Source organism: Vombatus ursinus, unplaced genomic scaffold, assembly GCF_900497805.2.
Source record: "Vombatus ursinus unplaced genomic scaffold, bare-nosed wombat genome assembly UNPS02014826.1, whole genome shotgun sequence".
Lineage (NCBI taxonomy): Eukaryota > Metazoa > Chordata > Mammalia > Diprotodontia > Vombatidae > Vombatus > Vombatus ursinus.
The window spans coordinates 6,268,942-6,291,980 of NW_020954604.1; the positions used below are offsets into that span (position 1 = coordinate 6,268,942).

The 23,039-nt window shown below is 39.4% G+C and overlaps 1 protein-coding gene across 4 annotated transcripts in view; it reads left to right on the forward strand.

Moving 5' to 3' along the window:
* PLA2G7 (phospholipase A2 group VII) overlaps positions 1-23,039 on the forward strand; it is a 67,476-nt gene that overhangs the window by 28,069 nt on the left and 16,368 nt on the right. For 2 of the 4 annotated variants that reach the window (XM_027838266.1, XM_027838268.1), the window contains exons 2-5: positions 2,535-2,674; positions 12,843-12,964; positions 13,970-14,114; positions 19,672-19,765. In XM_027838266.1, coding sequence (XP_027694067.1) covers positions 2,566-2,674; positions 12,843-12,964; positions 13,970-14,114; positions 19,672-19,765 — 470 coding nt within the window. In that variant the 5' untranslated portion in view covers positions 2,535-2,565. Of the gene's footprint in view, positions 1-251; positions 276-2,534; positions 2,675-12,842; positions 12,965-13,969; positions 14,115-19,671; positions 19,766-23,039 lie in introns of those variants that run through there. The other 2 variants (XM_027838267.1, XM_027838269.1) reach the window with 2 other exon arrangements.

The following is a 23,039-nucleotide window of genomic DNA, read 5'->3' on the forward strand; positions in this document are numbered from 1 at the left end:
AAAGTGGATAAAAGCTATATTGCCCAAAGTATGATGCAAATATATGGATATTCTATTGAATTTTAAAATACATTTATAAAGCAATCAAGCTGAATCACATTTGCATAGCAGTGCTTTCAGTGTCCTTAAATTGCTTCCTGCTATAAAAGTCTACCTTTTAATTTTAATTTAATACTAAAACACCTTTCAGGGATGCCATAAGACTGTGACTCATGGAACAACCATGTTCTCAAGAGACACGAAATTACAAGTTAACCAAAGGAGCAAGATGCATGGTAACCAGCTTGTGATGACTTTTACATGGGAAATATAAATGATGAGTACTTTACGTATAATACTTTATATGTAAATATGTAAAGTACTTTATAAAGTCCTACATAAATTCAGCTATTATCATTATTAGTATTACAAAAGTTATCACTGAAGAAGAGATGGGGTGGTTGTGTATTAAGACTGAAAATATATAGATAGACTATATCCCCAAGATAAAATCAAAAGGCAGGCCTCTAGTACAACCATTGGGTAAATTTTCTAAGTGGCTTTATGGGAAATATAGACAAAATTTATATACAAGAAAACCTACAAGGGCTGACATCTGTATTGCTAATGAAAGCATAATGACATGAGTTTTTAATATAAAATTCAGTTTTAATTCCTACATACTCAAATTTAAGAACAATAAGAACAATTTTTAATAGATGGGACCATACTGAATACTCATAATATCTATATTGGAAAATATCAATTATCAAGAAGAAACTGGGGCCTGCTAGGGGGTACAGGAGATAGAGCACTAACTCTGGAGTCAGGAGGACCTAAGTTCAAATCCAGCCTCAGACACATAACCCTTACTAGCTGTGTGACTCTGGGCAAGTCACTTAACCCCAAATGCCTCACACACACACAAAAAAAAGAAGAAGAAACTAAAGCCTAGAGGAACCAAGTGGCTTAGCCAAAATTACACATAATATTAAGGGAAAGGAACAAGCATTTATTAAGTGCCTACTATATACAAAGCACTGCACTAAGCATTTTACAAATACTATCTCATTTTATTCTCACAACAACCCTGGAAAGTAGGTGCTATTACTATTCCCATTTTACAATTGAGGAAATGGAGGCAGACAGAAATAAAGTGATTTGCCCAGACTCATACAGCTAGTAAGTGTCTGAGGTCAGATTTCAACTCAAGTCTTCCTGCTTCTAGGCACAGATGATGCAATGACCAATTTTGGTTTAAAAGTGCAGAGAATGAAATGTACCTCCATTCCCAATGTTGAATATACTAACATATGTGGTGGATTGGCTAGTTTTGCAAAAATATTCTTTTTTCAAAGGGTTGGGAGTAAGGTTGGGGATGTGGGTTACATGGGGAAATGACTCCACCGTTAAAAACAAAATCCATCAATGATGCTTTTTTTAAATGATAGTACTATAAAAATCACTACAGAAGTCATAAGAAAGTCAGAGGACATTTCCTCCCTGGATCAACAGGATGATTTATTTTGAGACAGTATTATTCTTTGAAATGTTCTCAGTGATGGAACCGACAGCATTACAACGAATGCAGCTTTAGATCTCCATTTGTAGTAGTTTCTGTTCACTGGAAGGCAGAAATGTGGTCATTTAATGTTATTATGATATTGATTCTGATCATTAGGATCAGCTAGTGTTTACCGTTTCTCCTCACCCTTCCCACTTCCCAGTGCCATTTTGACGGATCCAGGGGAATGCTGGAGCCAGCTTGGTAACTTAGCAAATGTTTCAAGTCAGGGTTTAATTTATTGTTTGGTAGATTATCTAGATGGGGGCAGGGAACATGCAGCCTCTAGGCCACATGTAGCCATCTAGGTGTGGCCCTTTGACTGAATCCCAATATCACAGAACAAATCCCCTCAATAAAAGGATTTGTTCTGTAAAATTTGGACTTAGTCAAAAGGTCGCACTCAAGGACCTAGAAGGCCACATGTGGCCTCAAAGCCACAAGTTCCTCACCCCTGGTAGAGAGACGGGTAGGTGGCACATTGGATAGAGTGCTGGCCCTGCAAATCAGGAGAGCTTGAGTTCAAATCTGGCCAGAGACCCTTACTGTGTAACCATGGGCAAATCACTTAACCCTATTTGCCTTAGCTCCTCATTTGGAAAATGATCTGAAGAAGGAAAGGGCAAACTGGTCCAGTATCTTTGCCATGAAAACCCCTAATAGAGTCATGAAAAGTTGGACATGACTATTTGACAACACAAGATTGTCTAAATTAAAAACAGTGATGGAGAAAGTGTTATTAATGCTGATTAAAATTAAAAGTGTGTTAGTATGTACATTAAAAAGCTTCCACCTTATTTTAGTCTTAAATTTATTTAATTTGCTAAAAGAAAATTCAAATATTTCCACATTTTTTGAATAATTTAAAATCTGAAGTCTATTACCCTTCATGAGTAAAATTAAGTCATTAGTATCTCTTTTTTATCTACTTAAATATTCTTTTGTGTATATGCATACATTTTTTAAAATTTCACTATTATTTTTGACAAAGGTTAAGCTGAAACGGCTGCTGAGGCTCCAAGATGACACCATACAGACTGCCTGTGATTTTCTGTCTCTGCGGTTGTTTGGTGCAGGTCCATCCCTTTGACTGGACAGACCTAGGTCCAATTAAGCATATAAAATCAACAGGTAAGAAGCATGTTCATTTAGCAGCCTTAGCTGCTGAAAAAACCCAAGTGTAAATCTCAGTTTGGAAGGCATCACTTAACTACGTTCATAAACTTGGACACTTCACTGAAGCTCTAAAGGCCCGGGCTTCCTCAGTCTTTTTAAAATGGTTACACAGGCTATTTGAAGGAAGAATTAAGAAACACACAACTTTTGTCTTTCTTTGCAGAGGTGGGGGACTAGGGATGTAGAATCTTACATATACTCTCCGACTCAATCATAATCTCTAAATCTATGGAACTAGATAGATCATTGTCATCTGACCCTCTGGTGTGCCTTACTGACCCCTGGTCATTGGCATCTGGCCAGCCACTATCTCCTTCTCACTTCTGAGCTTTTCCATCCACCTGCAGCTGAAATCTGTTATATTCATTGTCTGTCCCCATTAGAGTGTCTGAGTCTCTGAGAGAAGGAACTATCTCATTTATTTTTCTTCTTTCTATTAGTATCCTCAGTGCAGAGGACAATTCTTGGCACATGGGGTATGCTTAATAAGTGACCTTTTCATTCACTGGAGGTTATCCAGTCCAACTCCCTCATTTTTTCAGATGAGAAAACTGAGGCCCAGAGAAGTTAAATGGCATAAGGAGCAGAATATGAAGCCCAGGGCCTTCGACTCTGGAGCCAGAGCCCGAACTGTTTTTTAAAAATATTTTTCTTAATCTTCTTTACATGGCACATCATTAAAAATAGAGTTTTTATAAAATGGAGGGGTGGGCCTAGATCAGTTTTGAGTCATGGACTCTTTTGGTAGTCTGGTGAAACCTATAGACCCCTTTTCAGGATGTTTTTAAATATATAAGATAAACTACAGGGTGTAAAAAAATAAAATACAGGGCATTAAAATTTCACTAAGACTTCTGGGACATCCTATATACCCTATTTTAAGCTTCAGAGTTGCTTAAAACTACACTAAGATTTTGGGGGCACTATGTACATAGGATTATAAAGTTAACATTGAAAAAAATGTCATTTTCCCAATCCAAGTTCATGGAAACCTGAAACCTCTCCTTGGTGGATCTGTGGACCTCGAATTAAGGATTTCTGGACTAGAGATGGTCTCTAATGCCCCCAATAAATTCCTGGAGTGAAAGTGGCCCCTTCCAAAGATACTGGAGCATCGATCCTAAAACAAGTCATATAGAAATACAACCAACCCACTAACCTTTAGGTGGCCTGAATTTTGTACTGTACCAGGGAGTAGCCCAACCTCTGAAGAGGCAGTCTGGTGGTAGGACAGGACTAAGGGGAAAGCTGTATAGAAAGAAGTCAGATTGGGATTTTTTTTTGCTCTCCTCAAGGGTTCTACTCTCCATCTCTTTCCTACTATATCCTCTGGCCTTCTATTCCACTGAACCAAAAATCTTTTTTGCGTTATAAGGAGGAACAGTTAGGGATCTTGTCTTTTCTAGCTAGAAGGTAATCTTCTTGTGAGGAAGGGTTGTTTCATTCATTGTATTTGTACCCTCAGCACCTAGCACAATGCCTGACACATTTTAGGTACTTAATGATACTTGTTGATTGGTCTTGTTAGATATATAGAGGGTTTTAAAAGACTGTCCTTACTTGCAGGATCAGAGAGGGTAGAGTATGGAGTAGTAAGATCTTTCCTACTTAGTAATTGAATGGATGAATCATAAGACCACAGATTGAAAGCTGTCATCAACACCATCCTCTTTATTTTATATGAGGACACTGAAGTCCAGAGAAGCTGTGAACTGCTTTGAGGACATATAGGCAGAAAGAAGCAGGAATGAGATTTGATCACAGGTCCTCTGATGCCAAAGCTAGTATGCTTTACATGTAAAATAGTTCTGCTGCTTAAGAGGATCTTTGACACCAAGGATAGGGATGTATTTGCTTTCTTTCTACTTTACCATGGGGTTGGGAAAGAGACAGCTTGGGGAGCAAGGGTGAGATAAGGAAGAAGGTAGAGGAGTATCTGGGGAGAGATTATCATAGGAATGGGCAAACCAGGCATCTATGGGCAGAAAGGTCCCTGGTTTTCACAACTGAAGGTCCTTTGTTTTCAAGGAAAGTTGCCTGAGGCCTTTAGGATAAAGGCCTGTCTCCATGGACCCATCCAACCCTGACTCATAAATTTCAGCACACTGTCTCCTAATACACATGGTTCAGGTGCAGGAGGTGTTGTAATGCTGCCTCCACCCAAGGCTCCAAGAAACACAATGGAATATTTGGAGCTGCCCAGGTATGCTCCTGAATACTTGTAGCTTTATGGTAATTCACATACTTTATAAACAGGAACTGCCCTGCTAGACTTCCTAGTCTGGGAAATTAATGCATAAAAAGACCTGTGGCCATGGGTCGAATTGTCATTTTCTTCCTATGAGACTCCAACATCATTCATCTTCTCCTGGAACCAAGCAGAAGCTGGAAACTCATTATTTATTTGTGTTGGCCTTCATGTTTCTTCTTCTTAAGAAAGAAAGAAAGAAAGAAAGAAAGAAAGAAAGAAATATAGTAAAGAAAAAAGGTACCAATAAAACATTAAGAAAATTAAAAATAATGAGAAAATCCTAAAATTTGGAAAATACTGCTGGCAAATAGTTTATAAAGTAAAATAGCAATAGCTAGCATTTACATAATGCTTTAATAAGGCTTGTAAAGTGATTTACATCTGTTATCTCGTTTAGTCCTCACAAGCCTGTGAGGTAGGTTCCATTATTATTCCCATTTCTGTAGAAGAGGAAACAGACTTATAGAGATTAAATGATTTGCGCAGGGTCCATGGCTAATAAATGTCTGGGCGGGATCTGCACTCAGGTTTATCCTGATTGTAAGTCCAGTACTCTATGTCACCTAAATGCCTTTAAGGACTGAAATGATTTGAAAGTTGCTCACCATAAACCTGTCATTCTCAGTAGGGAGGTAAATGATAAATAATCTGCAAAGGTAAATTCAGAGGACCAGGGTTCCATCTTCTTATCTGTCTACTCAATACTTGTGTACCTCTTCATTTGTTTCTTCTATAAAATGATTAGGGTATTACACTTGATAAACACTAAGGTCCCTTGGGACACTAAAGCCTACAATACTATGAAATGGGAATATGTATGATACATTATTGAAATTGAAGAAAGCATGGAAAACCATCAGACCATAAAGGCATAACCTAAATAATATCCCTTATGAATATGAAGTGGAGGTGATGAATAGATTTAAGGGATTAGATCTGGTAGACTGAGTGCCTGAAGAACTATGAGCAGAAGTTCAAAATGTCATAGGGAAGGCAGCAACAAAGAAATTTCTAAAGAAGAGGGATTTCCAGGCACCAAGATGATGGATTAAACAGTAAATAGTCATAGCTTTCCCATATTCACCTCCAAACAACCACAAAATAGCACCCCAAAACAAATCTTGGAACAGCAGAATAGTAAAAAGACTGAGTGAAACAATGTTTTAGGCCAAGAAACTTGGAAGATTGGCAGGAAAGGTCTGTCTCACTCAGGTAAATGGAGCATCCCAGCAAGCCTCACCTCAGCAAACCAATAAGAGATCCTGAGCTCCAGTGTGGTAGAGCATGCAAACACCAACACCAGGACCCCCCATGTGCCGCAGCATAGCCCTAGGCAAATAGAATCCAGTAGCCCGACTGCTAAGTGCTTCAGTGTAGCCGTGGGGAAATGCAGGAACACTCCACCAGCCTCGGCACACACCAGACACCAGCACTTGGATTTCATCTCAGCACCAGATAAGCTCCCAGAACCCTACAACCTCCAGCAGCACCAGCCATACCCTCAGCACAGTAACAGATACCAAGGGCCCCCTGTGGGCCTCAGGGCAACATCAGTGCAGCACCAGGTAAATGGTCAGGGCCTATAGTACCTGGCACAAGAAGCCTGAGACAGTGCGCCTTCCATCCCAGGAGCAGAGCTTAAATTTAAAAGAAAAGGAAAAGGATAAAAATAAAGATGAGCAAAAGACAATAAAAGAAGAATCTGACCGTAGAAAGTTAATATGGTGACAGGGAAGATCACTACACAAACTCAGAAGAGAGCAACATGTCAAAACACCTGTAAGGCAAAGCCCCACACAAAAATGGGAAGTGGTCTCAAGTCCAGAAAGAACTCATGGAGGAGTTCAAAAAGGAACTTAAATTATGTGAGAGAGATAGAAAAAAATTGGGAAAAGAAATGAGAGTGATGAAAGAGAATTATGAAAGAAAGGATCAACAGCTTGGAAAAAGAAAAGAAATACTTAAAAAGTAGAATTGGCCAAATGGAAAAGGAAGTATAAAAGCTAACTGAGGAAAACAACTCCTTAAAAGTTAGAATTGGGCAAGTGGAAGTTAATGACAGTAGGAGACATCAAACATCAATCAAACAAATTCAAAAGAATGAAAAAATAGAAGAAAACATAAAATTCCTCATTGGAAAAACAAGTGACCTGGAAAATAGATCCAGGAGAAACAATATCAGAATCATTGGGCTACCCAAAAGTCATAATCAAAAGGAGAATCTGGACATCATCTTTCAAGAAATTGTCAAGGAAAATTGACCTGATATCCTGGAACTAGAGGGAAAAATAGACATGGAAAGAATCCAATGATCACCTCAGGAAAGAGATCCCAAAATTAAAACTCCAAGGAATGTTATAACCAAAATACAGAACTATCAGGTCAAGCAAAAAATATTGCAAGTGGCCAGAAAGAATTCAAAATCAGGGAGCCACAATCAGTATTACTCAGGACTTAGGAGCTGCAATATTAAAAGATCAGAGGTCACGGAACATGATATTTTGCAAGGCAAAGGAGCTAGGATTACAACGAAGAATCACCTAATAGGCAAAACCAAACATAATACTTCAAGGGAAAACATGGTCATTCGGTGAAATAGAAGAATTTCAAGCTTTCATAAGGAGAAGACCAGAATTAAACATGATATATCTCTAATATCAAAACCCAAAATAAGCCCAGAAAGGGGAAAAGGGAAAAGGGAAAAGAAAGTATAAGGAATTCAATGATGCTGAACTGTTTATATCCCTACTTGGGAAGATGATACTTGTAATTCTTAAAAATTCTATCAGTAATAGTACAGCTAGAAGGAATATACATAGACAGAGAATATGGGCATAAGGTGAATTTGAGGAAATTACAAAAAATAATCAAGGGCTGAGAAAGAGGAGTAAAATAGATGCAGAAGGAAGGAAGAGGTAGAATGGGATAAATTATTTCACATGAAGAGATGTTAAAAACCTATTACAATGAAGGGAAAGATGGGAGGATGGGCAATGGGCATCGCTTGAACCTTACTCTCATCAGTATTGGCTCAAAGAGGGAATAATATACACAATCAGTTGAATATAGCAATGTATCTCACCCAATAGGAAAGGAGGAGAGGAGGAGATTAAGGATAAGGGGAGGAGCCTGACAGAAGAGAGGGCAGACCTGGGGAGGTGGTAGACAGAAGCAAAACACTGTCAAGGAGGGAAAGGGTAAAAGGAAAGAGAAGACAAACAGGAGGAAAAAGGGTTAGACTAGTTGGCCTCTGAGATCTTTTCCATCCCTAAAACTCTAACTCCATGAATGTAAAAACAGAAGGCATCAATAAAGCATACAATTTTTAAAATGGAAACAAAAGGCAAGCTCTGAAGTTTGGAAAAGGTTATGCTGGTAGTTATTTTCTAGATAGATATTGTCTAGGGTTATTGTCTAGATAGATAAGATCACAAATCTGGAACAACACAAAAAGAAATAATCATACTAAAATACTATCTGATTATATTGCTTATTTTTTATCCAAGTCCTTTAAATAATGCAGAAAATGACCCTTTTATAAACTCTCATCTTCTGGACTAAAAGTCTCCCTCCTTTTTGGGTTGGTTTCTCTTCATGAAATGCTTCAGATCTTGATGTGTTCCTATATGTGCCTTTTTTGTTAAATAACTCCATAGGGTTTACCAGCAGGATAGGTTATCATTCTCTAAGAAGGTAGCATTTAACCCCATCAAAAGTAAAGTACAAGTGAAGCTTAGAGAGATACAGGATTCTTGGCTCAAAAAGAAGGCAGATGAAATTCAGTTTTATGCTGATAATAACAATCTAAAGCATTATGATGCCCTGAAGGCTATTTATAATACAAAGACATGTGAATCTCAATTACTCAGTGCTAATGGAACCACATTGGTTAGTGATAATGACATGATCCTGGAGAGATGGGCTGAACACTTCCATTGTGTTCTCAACAGACCATTATCAATCAGTGCTGAAGACCAACACCTCAGGTTGGAGTCAATCCATTTCTAGCCAAATTTCCAGTGGAAGAAGAGGTTTTGAATGCCACTTGGCTCATCTCTTGTGGCAAAGCACCTGGGGCTGATTCTATTTCAGCTGAGATTTACAAGGTTGGAGGGGTCCATTGCTCATACAAAAGCTGACTGAAATTTTTTGGGTTATATGACCAGAGGAGATTGTCCCTGAAGAGTTCAAGGATGCCTCCATTGTTCATCTCTATAAAGGTAAAGGAACTAGATTGTCCTGTGACAATCACGGCGGGGGTGGGGGGGCTTTCTCTTAGTCATTGCTGGCAAGATTCTTGCCAGAGTCCTCCTTGATAGGCTGATCCTTCATCTGGAAGATGGTCATCTACCTGAGAGCCAGTGTGACTTCGGAAAGGGCTGAGGAACGGTTGTTATGGTGTTTGCTGCCTGACAACTCCAAGAGAAATACCAGGAACAGAACAGAGGTCTGTACACAATGTTCATCGATCTAACCAAGGCTTTTAATACTCTCAGTAGTGAGGGTTTATGGAAAATTATGTCAGAATTTGGTTGCTCAGAGAAGTTCATCAGCACTGTACATCAATTTCGTAACGGCATGCTTGCCTGGGTTCTGGTTAACAGATGATGCTCTCATGCTTTCCCAGTCACCAGTGGAATAAAACAAAGCTGTATGCTTGTTCCCATGCTTTTTAGCATACTGTTTTAAGCTATGTTGTCAGACACCTTCAACAAGGATGAATACAGCATCAAAGTCAGCTACTACACTGATGATAAATTATTTAGTTTGCAAAGGCTACACAAGACTAAAGTGAAGAGAAAGCTGTTCAGTGATTTTTTGTTTGCAGATGATTGTGCCCTCAATGCAGCCTCTGAAGCTGAGATGCAACAAAGTATGGATCCATCCCCTGCTGCTTATGCTAATTTGGGTCTAACAATTAACACCAAGAAAACACAGGAGCTTCACCAATTAGTACCACACCATCCATATGTAGAACCATTGGTTACAGCAAATGGACAAGTTTTGAATACTATGGATAAGTTCACCTAACTTGGCAGTACACTTTCTAGGAATGTACACATTAACAATGAGGCTGACACACACATTACCAGAGCTAGCTCACTGTTGGGGAAGTTTTGAAGAAAAGTGTGGGAAAGGAGAGGTATTAGACTGACTATCAAACTGAAGGTTTACAGAGCTGTTGTGCTGACCTCATTGTTATATGCCTGTGAAGCTGGCAGTAAACCAGCGCCTTGACAGGAAACTGAATTACTTCTGTTTGAATTGTGTTAGGAAGATTCTTAAGATCACCTGACAGGATAAAGTACTAGACACTGAGGTTCTTTCTAAAATTGCCAACCATTCAGATTCTGCTTCAGGGAGCACAGCTATGATGGGCTGGCCACATTGTTTGAATGCAAAACGTGCGCTTGCCTAAAAGAGTATTTCATAAGAACTCACACAGGGCGAGCCCTCATATAGAGGTCAGAGAAAAGTAATAGAAGGACACTCTGAAGAACTTTGGAATTGATTGTGTGACATGGGAGACACTGGCACAGTACTATCCAACATGGCATACCCTTATCAGAGAAGGCACTGTACTCTATGAGCAAAGCAGAAATGAAGCAGCTCAAAAGAAACACAAGATACACAAATTTAAAGAATCCACCCCAAATATTCACATGGATTGTTTGTGCCCAACTTGTGTTAGAGCATTCTGAGCTCATATTGGTCAGATCAGCCACAGTCGGACACACTGAAACTTGACTATAACATAGTGATGTCATTTTGGTCCTCTTCAAGAACAAAGGACAACAACCAACCAAACAAACAAATCAGAAATGATTACCAATGAATAATCAAACAAACATTAAGTTTAACAACTATTTGGCAAGTCCTAAAATTTGGGAAAGATTGCTGGCCAATTGTTTATGAAGTAAAAGACTGAAGTGATTTGAAAGTTGTTCTCAATAGTATTTTCAGCATTGTAACAGTTGGACATTATTATGTCAGGGGACATCTTGTGCCCCAGTCCAGTGGGGCAAATACAATCATAGGCTGCTGAGGCCCTCCTACAGCCAAATGGGTACTGGTTGACCTCAGTGCCCTTTTGGCCTTTATGCCTCTTCACCCTGGGCCTAGAGACTCAAGGAGGGAGCTCCTCTTCCAGACTGGCCTAGCACTGGAGGACTTGGGGACCTGTGGACTAACAGGGCAGATCCAGGGTTTCTCCCTTGAACACCTCTCCCAAATCACTCAGGACTTAGGATCCAAAGGTCTGATTAGAAGTGGGATTTTTCAAGGCCACTGTCAGAAAGATTTGGATTCCTCATAGTTTACTCACTTAATGGGAGGAGGCCAGTGAAGAAACAGAGCTCCTTGGCAGCTGTGGGTTCCCTAGGACTTCCCTGGGCCAGGATGTGTGAGCTGGACATTTTCTGAAGTATGGTGTCATCATGGCTATTCATAATTTGGGGTAATAGTTATGTGGACATAGCCACCAGGCCCCTTTGGACCCCAAGCTACGGGGAGAAGCAGTAGGCAGCCATATACCTAATAGTCATCTGGCCTTGAAGGCAATTTGATGTTATGAAGACAATTCACCTATTGAATTTTCTCTGGAAGGAAACTATTTTGATTTTAAATAGAGTGTACAACTACAATTCTCTTGCAAGGGCAAGTGAAATTTTCCAAGGGTTCTAAGGACAAATCCTGGCAGAGGATACTCTGTAAATTCATCTACAGAGGTAGCTATATGTCCAGGCTGAATTCACCTAGCTGTCCTGAGGGCATCACCAAGAGTTCAGGTGACTCGAGACAACTGAGTATGAGAACATTCCTGGGTGTTGGCATCTCCCATTGTGTTCACTGCTGTTGAATGATCAGACCAAATGATTTCTTGCTTTATAGAAGATAAATTGAAAGGCATGAGTCACTGAAGAATGGGTCACAAACTGGTCACCTTGTGGAGAAAGTTGATGGACATTTTTCCACTGAAAAGAGCTGAAGCAACTACCAATGATTCCATCTGTGTCATATTCCACATAGTTCTCCACAATTAGCCACAATGTATTGACAAAGCAGTGAGTCCAATGCCTTACTCATGATAGTTGCTTAAGGAATTTAAATGAATTTGTTGTTGAATTGATTACAGAGGATAGGGTTAAATGGCCTCTGAGTTCCCTTTTGGCTGTAGATGTAGGATCCTGAGATCCTGTGAGAGACTAATGAACTAATTAGTTCCCTATAGGAGGTTAAGCAAAATAATGGGATTCACTTTGACCAATCTCTTGATCTCTTGATCTGCCTTATATAGATAAGGCAGGGTCCTATGTTGTGGGAAGATCAAGTGTGTGTGTGTATGTGTGTGTGTCTACATGAACATACATACATACATACATATATGTGTGTATATATGTATACATATATAATATATATGTGTATATATTTGAAGGGAGTTTAGATCTGATTTAGCTTTTAAGCAAGTGTAACAAGGGAGGAGTTTTAGGATCTGTGTGGGGTGAAGCCTCTGAGCCAGTAAAGGAAGAAATACACATTGATGGGAATGAAAGAGAAAATTAAAGGAAGTCAGTGAAAAGGTTGGCCTGGGTGGGAATATTAATGGGGTAGACAAAGGAGTAGTCAAAGGTGAGAGAAGCGGTGTCCCTAAAGTGTCAGGAAACTGTGTCTTCATGTAAATTCTGTATGTCTCTCTGAACCTGGTAAGGCTTCTTTGACTTGTTGGAGGGTGTTGTCCCCAGGGTGGGGAAGGCTTAGTGATAGAGGAGGGGGAAACATAAAGGGTTTGAAACTATGGTTAGATGTCTTACTTTTTAAGAAACTGCTATATATAACAGGTGACAGGTGAAATCAGCTTGCTATATTTTTCAGGGTGGTATCATAAAATACAGAACCTAATGAGTACTTCGTCGGGTGACAAATATCAGATCCCTAAAGGAAAGGGGTCTTACTCTGTGGGATGCACAGACTTGATGTTTGACTTCACAGATAAGGTAAGGCATTAGAATTGGAGAATGATTCATGTTTTCCCTTGCAACTCTTCTATCAGACTGACCTTTTTACTAGTTCATTGATCCCCAGGACAGCTGTAGTACAATGGAAAGACCATTGAATCTATAGTTAGAGAACCTGAGTTCAAATTCTGGCTCTGCTAATTACTACCTGTGTGCCCTTGGCAAAAGTACTTTCACTGCCCTGAGCCTCAGTTTCCTCATCTGTAAAATGAAGGGGTTGAACTAGATGGCCTTCAAGATCCCTTTCCAGCTTGAATGTTATGATTCTAAGTTTTCTTTAGACACATGATGAGTTTTTCATATTTTGTTAAAAAATTAAAACTGAACCTTAATACAAACAGCTAAACATGCTTAGTAATTATTTATTTACACTTACAGTAGTTACATCCAATGAATAATGTAGAGGTAGCTAGGTGGTACAGTGTAGATAGAAGAGTGCAAGGCCTGAAGTTGGAAAGACCTGAGTTCAAATCCTGCCTCAGATACTACTAGTTGTGTGACCCTGGGCAAGTCACTTAACTCTTGTTTGCCTCAGTTTCCTCACCTGTAAAATGGAGAAAATAATAGCACCTACTTCCCAGGGTTGTTGTGAGCATCAAATGAGATAATAATTGTAAAGCACTTAGCACAGTGCCTGGCACATAGGAAGTGGTATATACATGTTAGCTATTATTATAGAGTACCCTGACACCATTTTAGCCACTCTCTCTAAGTCCCTATTGCAGCAATTTCGTCCCTTTGTTCTCCCACTTTTCTTCACATACGTACTCCATTCTTCCAGTTTGCTTTTTCACTTTGCATTACTTCCTGGTGGTCTTTCCAAATTTGTTTACATTTCTCATACTTTGTCAGTTTTAAATGCATTATAATCTTCTGTCCCAGTAGCAATATATTGCAGTAAGTTTAACCTTTACCCTCATACAGGCCTTTAGATGGTTTCCATTTTTTAAAAATTAAAAACACATTCCTTTCCTTCCCTGACAGGGCAGCTTACTGCGTCTCTACTACCCTTCCCAAGATGGTGAATATCACAGCACTTTATGGATCCCCAATAAAGAATATTTTTTAGGTCTTAGTAATTTTCTTGGATTGCACAAGTTCATGGGCAAATTCATCGCCTACTTCTTTGGTAAGATTTGTTGGTTATGCTTTACATTTTTATGCCCCTCTCTCCTGTCCTTCCCTCCTCCCCTCCTACCCCACCCCCAAACAAATATAGGAAAACCTGAAAAACAGTCAGGGTCACCTGTCTTATTACTCCTCTGGTCAACAAGAATTTCTATCAATAAAAGAACAAGACAGATTTTCAGATTTGAAAATGTCAGATCTAAGCATTTCATAGGATCATATCTTTATAGCTGGGAAAGACCTTAGAATGCATTCCCCCCCTTTTTTTTTCTACTCCTTCATTATACAGCAGAGGAAACTGAGACTCAGAAACATGATTTGCTCGAAGTCTTATGGGTAGATAGTGGCAGAGACAAGACCTCAGGGGATCTTTCCATTGTTCTAGGGTTCCAAGATTTGAGAATATCCAAAAATTTCTGGATGTGAAGTGAGTTCTTAAAATCACTGATCATAATGAGTTACCAGAGTTGGACTTTCACTTACCCCCACTGACTCAAGGATTTAAAAAGATGCCCTAGTTAATTAAACGTCTGTTACCCTAACTGATTTCTGCTTTCCTTGGTACCTACTCTTATGTTTCTACGTTAGTTCCTAATCACCTGCTTGTAAAATGAAAGGATCATAGGATTAAAGAGCTAGAGAAGGCCAAGACTTTAGGGGCTAAGTGAGTCTAACACCCTCATTTGACAGAGAAGGAGCTGAGGCCCACACAAGCCAGGGTCATAAAATTAGAATGTACCAGAAATGGAATTTGAACACAGGTCTTTCTGACTCCAAGCTACCACTCTATCCACTGTGTTATGTAGGGAAAAAACAAAGCTGATTTAATTCATGGCTTTGGTTGGTGTTGCTATTTTAGGGGCATCATGATATACTTTAGGGTCAAGTAAAGGGAAGAGAATGGAAGAGAGACAAATCTGTCTTCCCTGTAGCAGGCCATCTGTAATTCAACACAAGGGGTTAATAAAACTCATTCCCTAAACTCAGGTCTGTCATTCCACTTCTGCCAAAAAGTTAGCTTTTCTTTCTTTCTCTACCAAAGCTACATTTGCCCTACCATGAGAGCTGGCATGATATGCAGGGTAAGGGGAGCAATGGAAAAGTAAAAAGACCTGGGTTCGAATCCCTACTGACTGTGTGATCTTGGTTATTTTGTGTCTAACTCTTTGAGCCTCAGCTTTCTTACTTTTTTAATAAGGATAAAAAATATTGCCTGGGTGACCTGGTGCAAAAACTCTTTTAATCTCTCCCAGTCTCCATTTACTAAATCTGTGTAAAATAAATATGCTGAGTTAGATGCTCTCTATGGTTCCTCCCAGCTCTAAGACCTAGGAAACTTATGCTATTTTTCACCACAAAGTTCGAAGGGGGAACAAATGACATAATGTTTGTAAAGAACTATTATGTAAATGTCAAGCTATTATCATCCAGTCTCTTTATACCATTCAATTCTACTATGACAATTCTTCTTTTTTTCTTACCCAACTTTACCTTCTCCTTTGGGATTAGAGGCACAGGGAGTGTGATTTCATTGGTATAAGGAACTCACAGTGAAGAAATTTGTTGTTTTACCAATGCTGATTGACACTTAATTGTGCAGTTTTTTTAGATGTATAACTTAGAGAGTCACCTGGGGCATTGAGGGATTAAATGACTTGCACAGGACCATACAGCAACAGTGCATCAGAGGCAGTATTTGAACACAGGCCTTCTTGACTCCAAAGCCTGCTGTCTATCCCTTAGACACATTTCCCTCTAATGTAGTCAAAACATTACTTGTTGGGCTGATATTAACCATCTTCTCAGATCTTGCACTCTTGATTACCAACCCCCCTTTTAAAAACTACTTTCCAAATTTAATTTTAATTTGTCCTGGAGTTCTTTAGAAATTAAAAATAGTGATAAAATAAACATATAACTTACCTGACAGTGTAGTAGAGTGACTGCTTTCTCCAAATTATCATAACCCTAAAAGTAAATGACATGCATTACAGTAGTGACTGCTTTCTCTTAACTATCACAATCCCAAAACTTTGTAAAAGTAAATGACGTGCATAAAGAGTAGTTAAAACCAAACATATGAGATGAGAAGACACAACCCTGACTAAAAGTTTAAAAAAAAGAAACAACTCATGAAAGGATATCAGAGATGTGTTCTAATACTTAAAATTTCCACACGTCATTCCTCTTCCCCCAACCACTCTGTGCCCAGTTGCAACCAGCACAAGAAAACTCATAGACTTGTGACTTAGGAGTCAACTGTAAGAATCTCCCATGACTGACTGATCCTGATTCCATACCCCCAACCCCACGAAAAAGCAACAGGCACCAATTTTGCCCTGCCATGCAAAGGGACAGGAAAATTAGTGAAGGAAGGAGGCTACGGAAGACTCAAGCTGTGCCCAGAGCTGTAAGTTAGAGGAGAAAAGAACATGAGGCCTGAGGGAAAAGGGATTCTAAGCCCCGATGGGGCCATTCCACCCCATCTGGAGTTTACTGGGACCACAACCAAGCTCCATATCTACCAAAGAAAGGAGGCTGAAGATGACCAGGGGATCCGTGTATCATGGTTGAAGGTGGAGGGACCAAAGAGTGAGGAAAGAACCCAGAGGAGATTGTCAAGGAATCCATATGAGAGAGGTCAAAAGGCCAAAAGTTTGAGAGAGAAAGCCTAAATAAAAACCTAGCTTACAAGCAGATAAATCCATAGAAAGGATGATCATAAAAATGGAAGAATGAGTAAAATCTTAAAGAGAAACCAAAAGCACACTAAGTATTATAACACAAGGAATATAGAGTTTAAGAAAGTGTCTGGCACATAATAGATGCTTAATGCTTATTGACTGACTGAATGATCCAAAATTACCTGATGAAAGATCAAATCCTCTGGAGATTATGAGACAAAAGAAAGAAATAATGGTTCAAAAGGTAACAATACGAATTTTAAAACCTGACTTTTTTTTACCTTTGATACTTTGCAAGATCACTTTCATAATCATGACTCAAAATACTCATATAGTTCTACAATCTCATTGATGTGGGTTTTCCTTCCAATGATGCAAATGACAGTCATTCCATGCCTGTCAATTCATGTTCAGTATAATTCTAATCCATGTACTCCCCCAAATTTACCACAGGGCATCCAACCAATATGCTAGCAGCCTTCCTCAGTTTCTCTTGACATTGGGATATGTAACCACAAGAATCAGTGGAGTACTGGGTTATCTGTCATTTATCCCTTGCTCTCTCACTAGCCCATTTTTAAATTCACTTATAGATGTTTTTGATAACATCCTTTTACATCACTTCTCCTTCATAATTCCTTAACTATAATGTACTCTACAACTCTCATATCATTTAATCTTTATATGACAGTCCTGGGTAGTATGTCGGACAAATATTAGCTCCATTTTACAGTTGATAAGACTGAGGCATAGATTCACTTCAGCTCAACCAATATTTATTGAGCACCTGCTATGTGTCTCTCTGGTGTCAAACATGATACTTCACCAAGATGAAGAATCCTTTATTTCAAGGAATTTAGAGTCTAAAAGAGTGATAGAGCATGAATATAATGAGACATATAGAAGTACAAATGAGTACAATAGAAGTAGATTGCGATAAGATTAAAGAAGGGACCAGAATGAAGTGCTCCAGGAAAATCAAGGATGGTAAACATATACCTATTGGGCACCTATATTTTATGACTTTCCCTTTATGGTTTAACCAAGGCTTAGAAATAATAACTATTGGGAGCAATTAGGTGGCACAGTAGATAGAATACCAGCCCTAGAGTAAGGAGGATTTGAGTTCAAATCCAGCCTCAGACACATAACACTCACTAGCTGTGTGACTCTGGGCATGTCTCTTAACCCCAATTGCCTCACAAAAAAAAAGAAAGAAATAATAGCTGTAGCACATTTACAGGCTCTGGAGCAACTCTCCCAATCCACACTGTTAAATCTGGTTCCCAAAGAAGGCTACTTATAGCTCCATCTTCCTTTAGTGTTCTAGGGCTACTCATAAAGGACTCTGGAATTTTTTTTTCTTTTTTGTTTGAAAACATTTTAATTAATTGCTTAGGTTTTCCAATTAAAAATTTAGCTTTTCTCTGTCCTACTCTTAATCCTCATTGAAAAATAAAAAGAAAACCTATGTAACAAATATGCTTGGTCAAGCAAAACACATAACCACATTGGCCATGTCTAAAAATGATTGATTATTTGCAAGTTCCCACTGCCCCATTCATTGAATATTTTTTTTAAAAATGAAATAGAATGCTCATAACAAATATGCATAGTCCAACCAAACAAATTCTGTGGGGTCCTTCTATACTATTGGTTTCCAGCACCCATCCAGTCTTCCATCTAATATCATTCACCCAATTAATAATTCCTCAACATCATTTAGACAGTGATTAGTGCCCCCATATACATTCTGAACAGTAGATAACTCTTCAATGTTATTAATAACCAATTAACATAAATTGGATTTTACAAAGGGATTTTTTTTGCTATACAAAGACAAATGTCCAAAATCAGGAACACACTCTCCTAATCTACCCTCTTGATTCCTGGGGAGAGTGGGCTCAGACTTAAAGCAGCTACTATAAACATTCATCCTCCCACCGAGTTAACTGCTGGGTGCAGCATAGCCAACGGACAAGTTACTCCCTTGCTTGCAGGCCCCAGTGTGTTGACTGCCATGTTGACTCAGGGCTGGCTACAGAGTTCACCCCTCAGGACTGGTTCTTTCCATCGCTTGATGGCTGTAGTCACTGGCAGACGCTGCTACAGATTTTTATTGCTAGATCTCTGACAACTCATCTAATCAACCTTTTCAAGCTCACAAAATCATAGCTGGTCTATTCTGTCTCTGTGATTCATTCACTTATGGAAATAATAAACACAACAGAGATAGAAAATTAATCACAACTAGCATTCCAGGCTATATGGTGGTAACAAGGTAAGGAAAAGATTATTACTATTAGCCACCATTTGCTTTTGAAGGGAGAAAGATTCTTTCTGTTCTTTCCCTATGTGTATGTACTCAGTTCCAGTTCAGGAGCTAGTTAAAAGACTTCTCGTCACCATGAAGTAAGATGATAGGAAACAGAGAATGCATTGTTCATGCTTTGAGTCAGGATATCATTCTCTTATATGAGTTGTCAGCAGGCATGGCACACTGCACATGCTCCAAGAGTCAGACCCCATTGGTCCATTCTCTGTTACGTAATAATGGTCAGTCTTCCATATGATAACTCATCTTCAATCTAGTGAGCTAACTGTCCTACTAATGTACCTCATAAAAAATATCAATGATTAATAATGTGACCTCAGCAAAGAACATGAGACTCAATTTTTCTACGTGTCTATGAAAAGTCCCTTATTTCTGGGTTTATAATTATTAATAAATATAATAGTAAAACAAGAAAAAGTATCACTGGATCATAATTTGTGCTAAAGAAATACAGATTAAATCAATGATAAATTTCACACAGTAAAGTTGAAAATAACTCTCTTTATACACTTTGTGGTCTTACTTGATTGTGTTTTTAGGTTCAGTGACAACTCCTGCAAATTGGAATGCCCCTTTGAGGACTGGAGAAAAATACCCACTGATTATTTTTTCTCACGGACTTGGAGCATTCAGGTAATGCTTGGGCAAGTAATCTGGCCTCTTTTAGGAGCAACCATTTGCTTTTTTCCCCTCCATAAAAGAGCAGCAAGGTCTTAAGCTCAATGCTGTCCCAATTCAATCAGTAATTCTTTAAGTTGATTATGAAGTCTTCTCTATGGAATTCAGTAAAACATTTATTAAATATGTGTTAATGCTCAAGGGCCCTGTGTTAAGTGACAATAAGGCAAAAAGTAATAGTCCCTGTATTCAAGGAAGACACATTCTACAAGTATGTTGTAGCACGTACACAGATAAGTGTAAAATGGGGTATTTTGAAGAGGGAGTGAAATCAACATTTATAGGTTCTTCTTATGTTTCAAGCACTGTGTTATGTGCTGCGAATACAAATAAATACAGAAAGACAGTCCCTGACTTCAAGGAGTTTACATTCTAAGTTGCTTGTTCAGTCATTTTTTAGTCATGTCCAACTCTTCATGACCTCTTTTGGGGTTTTCTTGGCAGTGGTTTACCATTTCCTTCTCCAGCTTATTTTACAGATGAGGAAAGCCAAGATTAAGTGACTTGCCTAAGGTCACACAGCTAAGAAATGTCTGAGGCCAAATTTGAACTCAGAGGAATATTTCTGACTTGAGGCCCAGCAGTCTATCCATTGGACCACCTAGAGAATTATTATATGTAAAGGGGAGCTAAAAAGGCTGAAGGTGCAGTGGGGGGAAGGGAGAAAGGTAACCACAGAAGGGCGTGGTGGCAAAGTCCTAAGACTCAGAAAAGGAATCAGGGAAGGAGTGAAAGATGGCTGGCCTGGGAACTTCCTCCAAATGAAAGTTCCAGAAGGAACTCACCAGTGGGAAGAGGGGGCCACAAGAGTAGAGGGGATTTTCTAGGATGAGAAGGCATGGTATGAGAAGTCTGAGGAGTCAGGAGGAGAGGGGGATCCATAAAAAAGCACAAAGAGCTAGGTGTCCATCTGTGTTGAGAGTGGTGGTGAGATGATCAGGGAGGGCTTCACAGAGGTGGCACCTGACCTGAATCGTGAAGGAAGACAAGGACTCTGGAAAGTAGAATTGAGAAATCAATATATTCCATATGTTGGAGAAGACTTCCTGTGACAAGTGCTTAGCAAGGTGGGAGGAGGAATCTTGAGTTCAAGAACAGTGGTTATACAGCTTAGCTAGAATGCAAGGTTTATGAAGGAGAGTAGTAGTATAAAATAAGACTGGGGGCAGCTAGTAGCACAGTAGATAGAGCACTGGCCCTGGAGTCAGGAGGATCTGAGTTCAAATCCAGCCTCATACACGTAATACTTATTAGCTGCATGACACTGGGCAAGTCACTTCACCCCATTGCCTCCCCCCCCAAAAAAAATAAAATAAAAAATAAGGCTGGAAAGGCAGATAAGAGTCCTTTTTTAATATTTGGGGAAAGCCTTTAAATGCCAGACTGAGTTTGTATTTTATCCCAAATGGTTTTTGAGTTGGGGTCTAAGTTAGTTCTCCTATCTTACTCCCCTCCCTGTGGCGTGAAGAAATTCCCAGTAAGGAGGGAGGCATGGAAGGCACTCCAATCAGCAGCTGATGCTCTCAGAATCACTTCCCCCCACCCTCTTTTCATCTTCCCCCCCCCCCTTCAATCTTCCCCCCCTTTTCTGCGGACCCTAAGATTTTAGGCAATCAAAAAAAAAAAAAGGCCATTGGAGAATGGACATCAGAATTTTTTTTAATGCAACAACAAATCTTGGTTCTAGAGGACTGATGATGCTGTAAGCCTCAAATAAGATAATGGATGTAAAGGTCTTTATAAACTTAAAGCATCATATGTTAGTTTTTAAAAATATATTTTAGGGAGGGAGTTAGACAATCATATATCGATGTAGGGAATTCCTCTTATGGATAATTCCTCCACCACTTCCTGTGTGCTACTCTTTTGTAACTTAAGAGATTGAGGAAGTTGTTTGGCTACCAAGAGGCTAAGTGACTTGCATAGGATCATGTGACACATATACTTTCTCTATGCATCGTGGGCAGGACTTGAATCCAGAGCTTCCTGACTCCAAGGCTGGTCTTATTCACTACACCATGTTCAACCTCTTCAGCTTCAACTATAATTATTCTTATGCTTTGCTTTCTGTGTTGTTTGGTTGTTTCCAACTCTTTGTGACCCCATGGACCATATCATACCAACACTGTCAATGGGGTTTTCTTGGCAAAGATACTGGGATGGCTTGCCATTTCCTTCTCCAGTACTAGTTCCAGTATATGCTATGCTCTTGGATGTTTCCTCTTAATAAAGCCATCTGATAAATATTTTAAAGAAGTGATAAAGCTAGTGAATGTCAGAGTTTGAGTTGCTAACTTGAGGAGAATGGAAACATTTGGAGTGATTGCTATAGAAATGTAAGTAAAGAGCAAATAGAATGATTTTTTAAAATGTTTAGCAGCAGAGGGTGGTCCAGTTGTGGTTTAGAAGCATAAATTTTTAGTGGAGACTGTTGTCCCATTTTGTGTTTACATTTACTGGCAATGTCAGAAGCCCTTAGAACAGAGAAATCACATGGTAGGGGTAACTCAGGGTTAAGAATTAATCAGGTTGGGTAACATGGAAACTTCAGGAAGCAGAATGATCTAAGGCATTGGCAATTGCATAGGTAATTACTAGGTTAAAAAAGAGACCCTCGACCAATGAAGATCAGCACCTTCTCTGCAACTTAGAGTCTTGAGGAGTCACCTAGAACACTGAGAGATTGAATGATTTACTCAGGGTCACACAGCCAGTATGTTTCAGAGGTGGTACTTGAACCAAAACGTCTTGGCTGGCTCCCTATCCACTACGCCATGCTGCCTCTCTAACACACCAGCGAGCACATTGCTGAAATAGCTGACATTGGGCACCCAGGCTGAGTTGGGCTAGAAGAGAGCCCAAAGGTCATTGATTCAATGGGAGAATCAAAAAGAGGCCAGAAGGTTGGAGCTGCTAACGAAGAAGGCCATGAGCAGATTAAGTAGGGGTGAGGGGATATTACACAGATGGATGAGAGGTTTTGGTCAAGGAGGGGGAATTTCAGAGTTCAAGACCTCAATGTAAAACACTTTCCAATGATGACAAGGTTGAAGATGTGGCCTTGGTGGCAAGTAGCTAAGTAGGGTGGAAATGAAAGATCATGAGAGCTGAGGCGGTGGAGAAACTTTTAGGCCAGATTGTAGTAAGGGTTAGGAATGATGCCAAGGGTGATGATTAGGGACACAGAAGGGGAGTGAGCCAGAAGATGATGTTATTATGGAAGGTACTT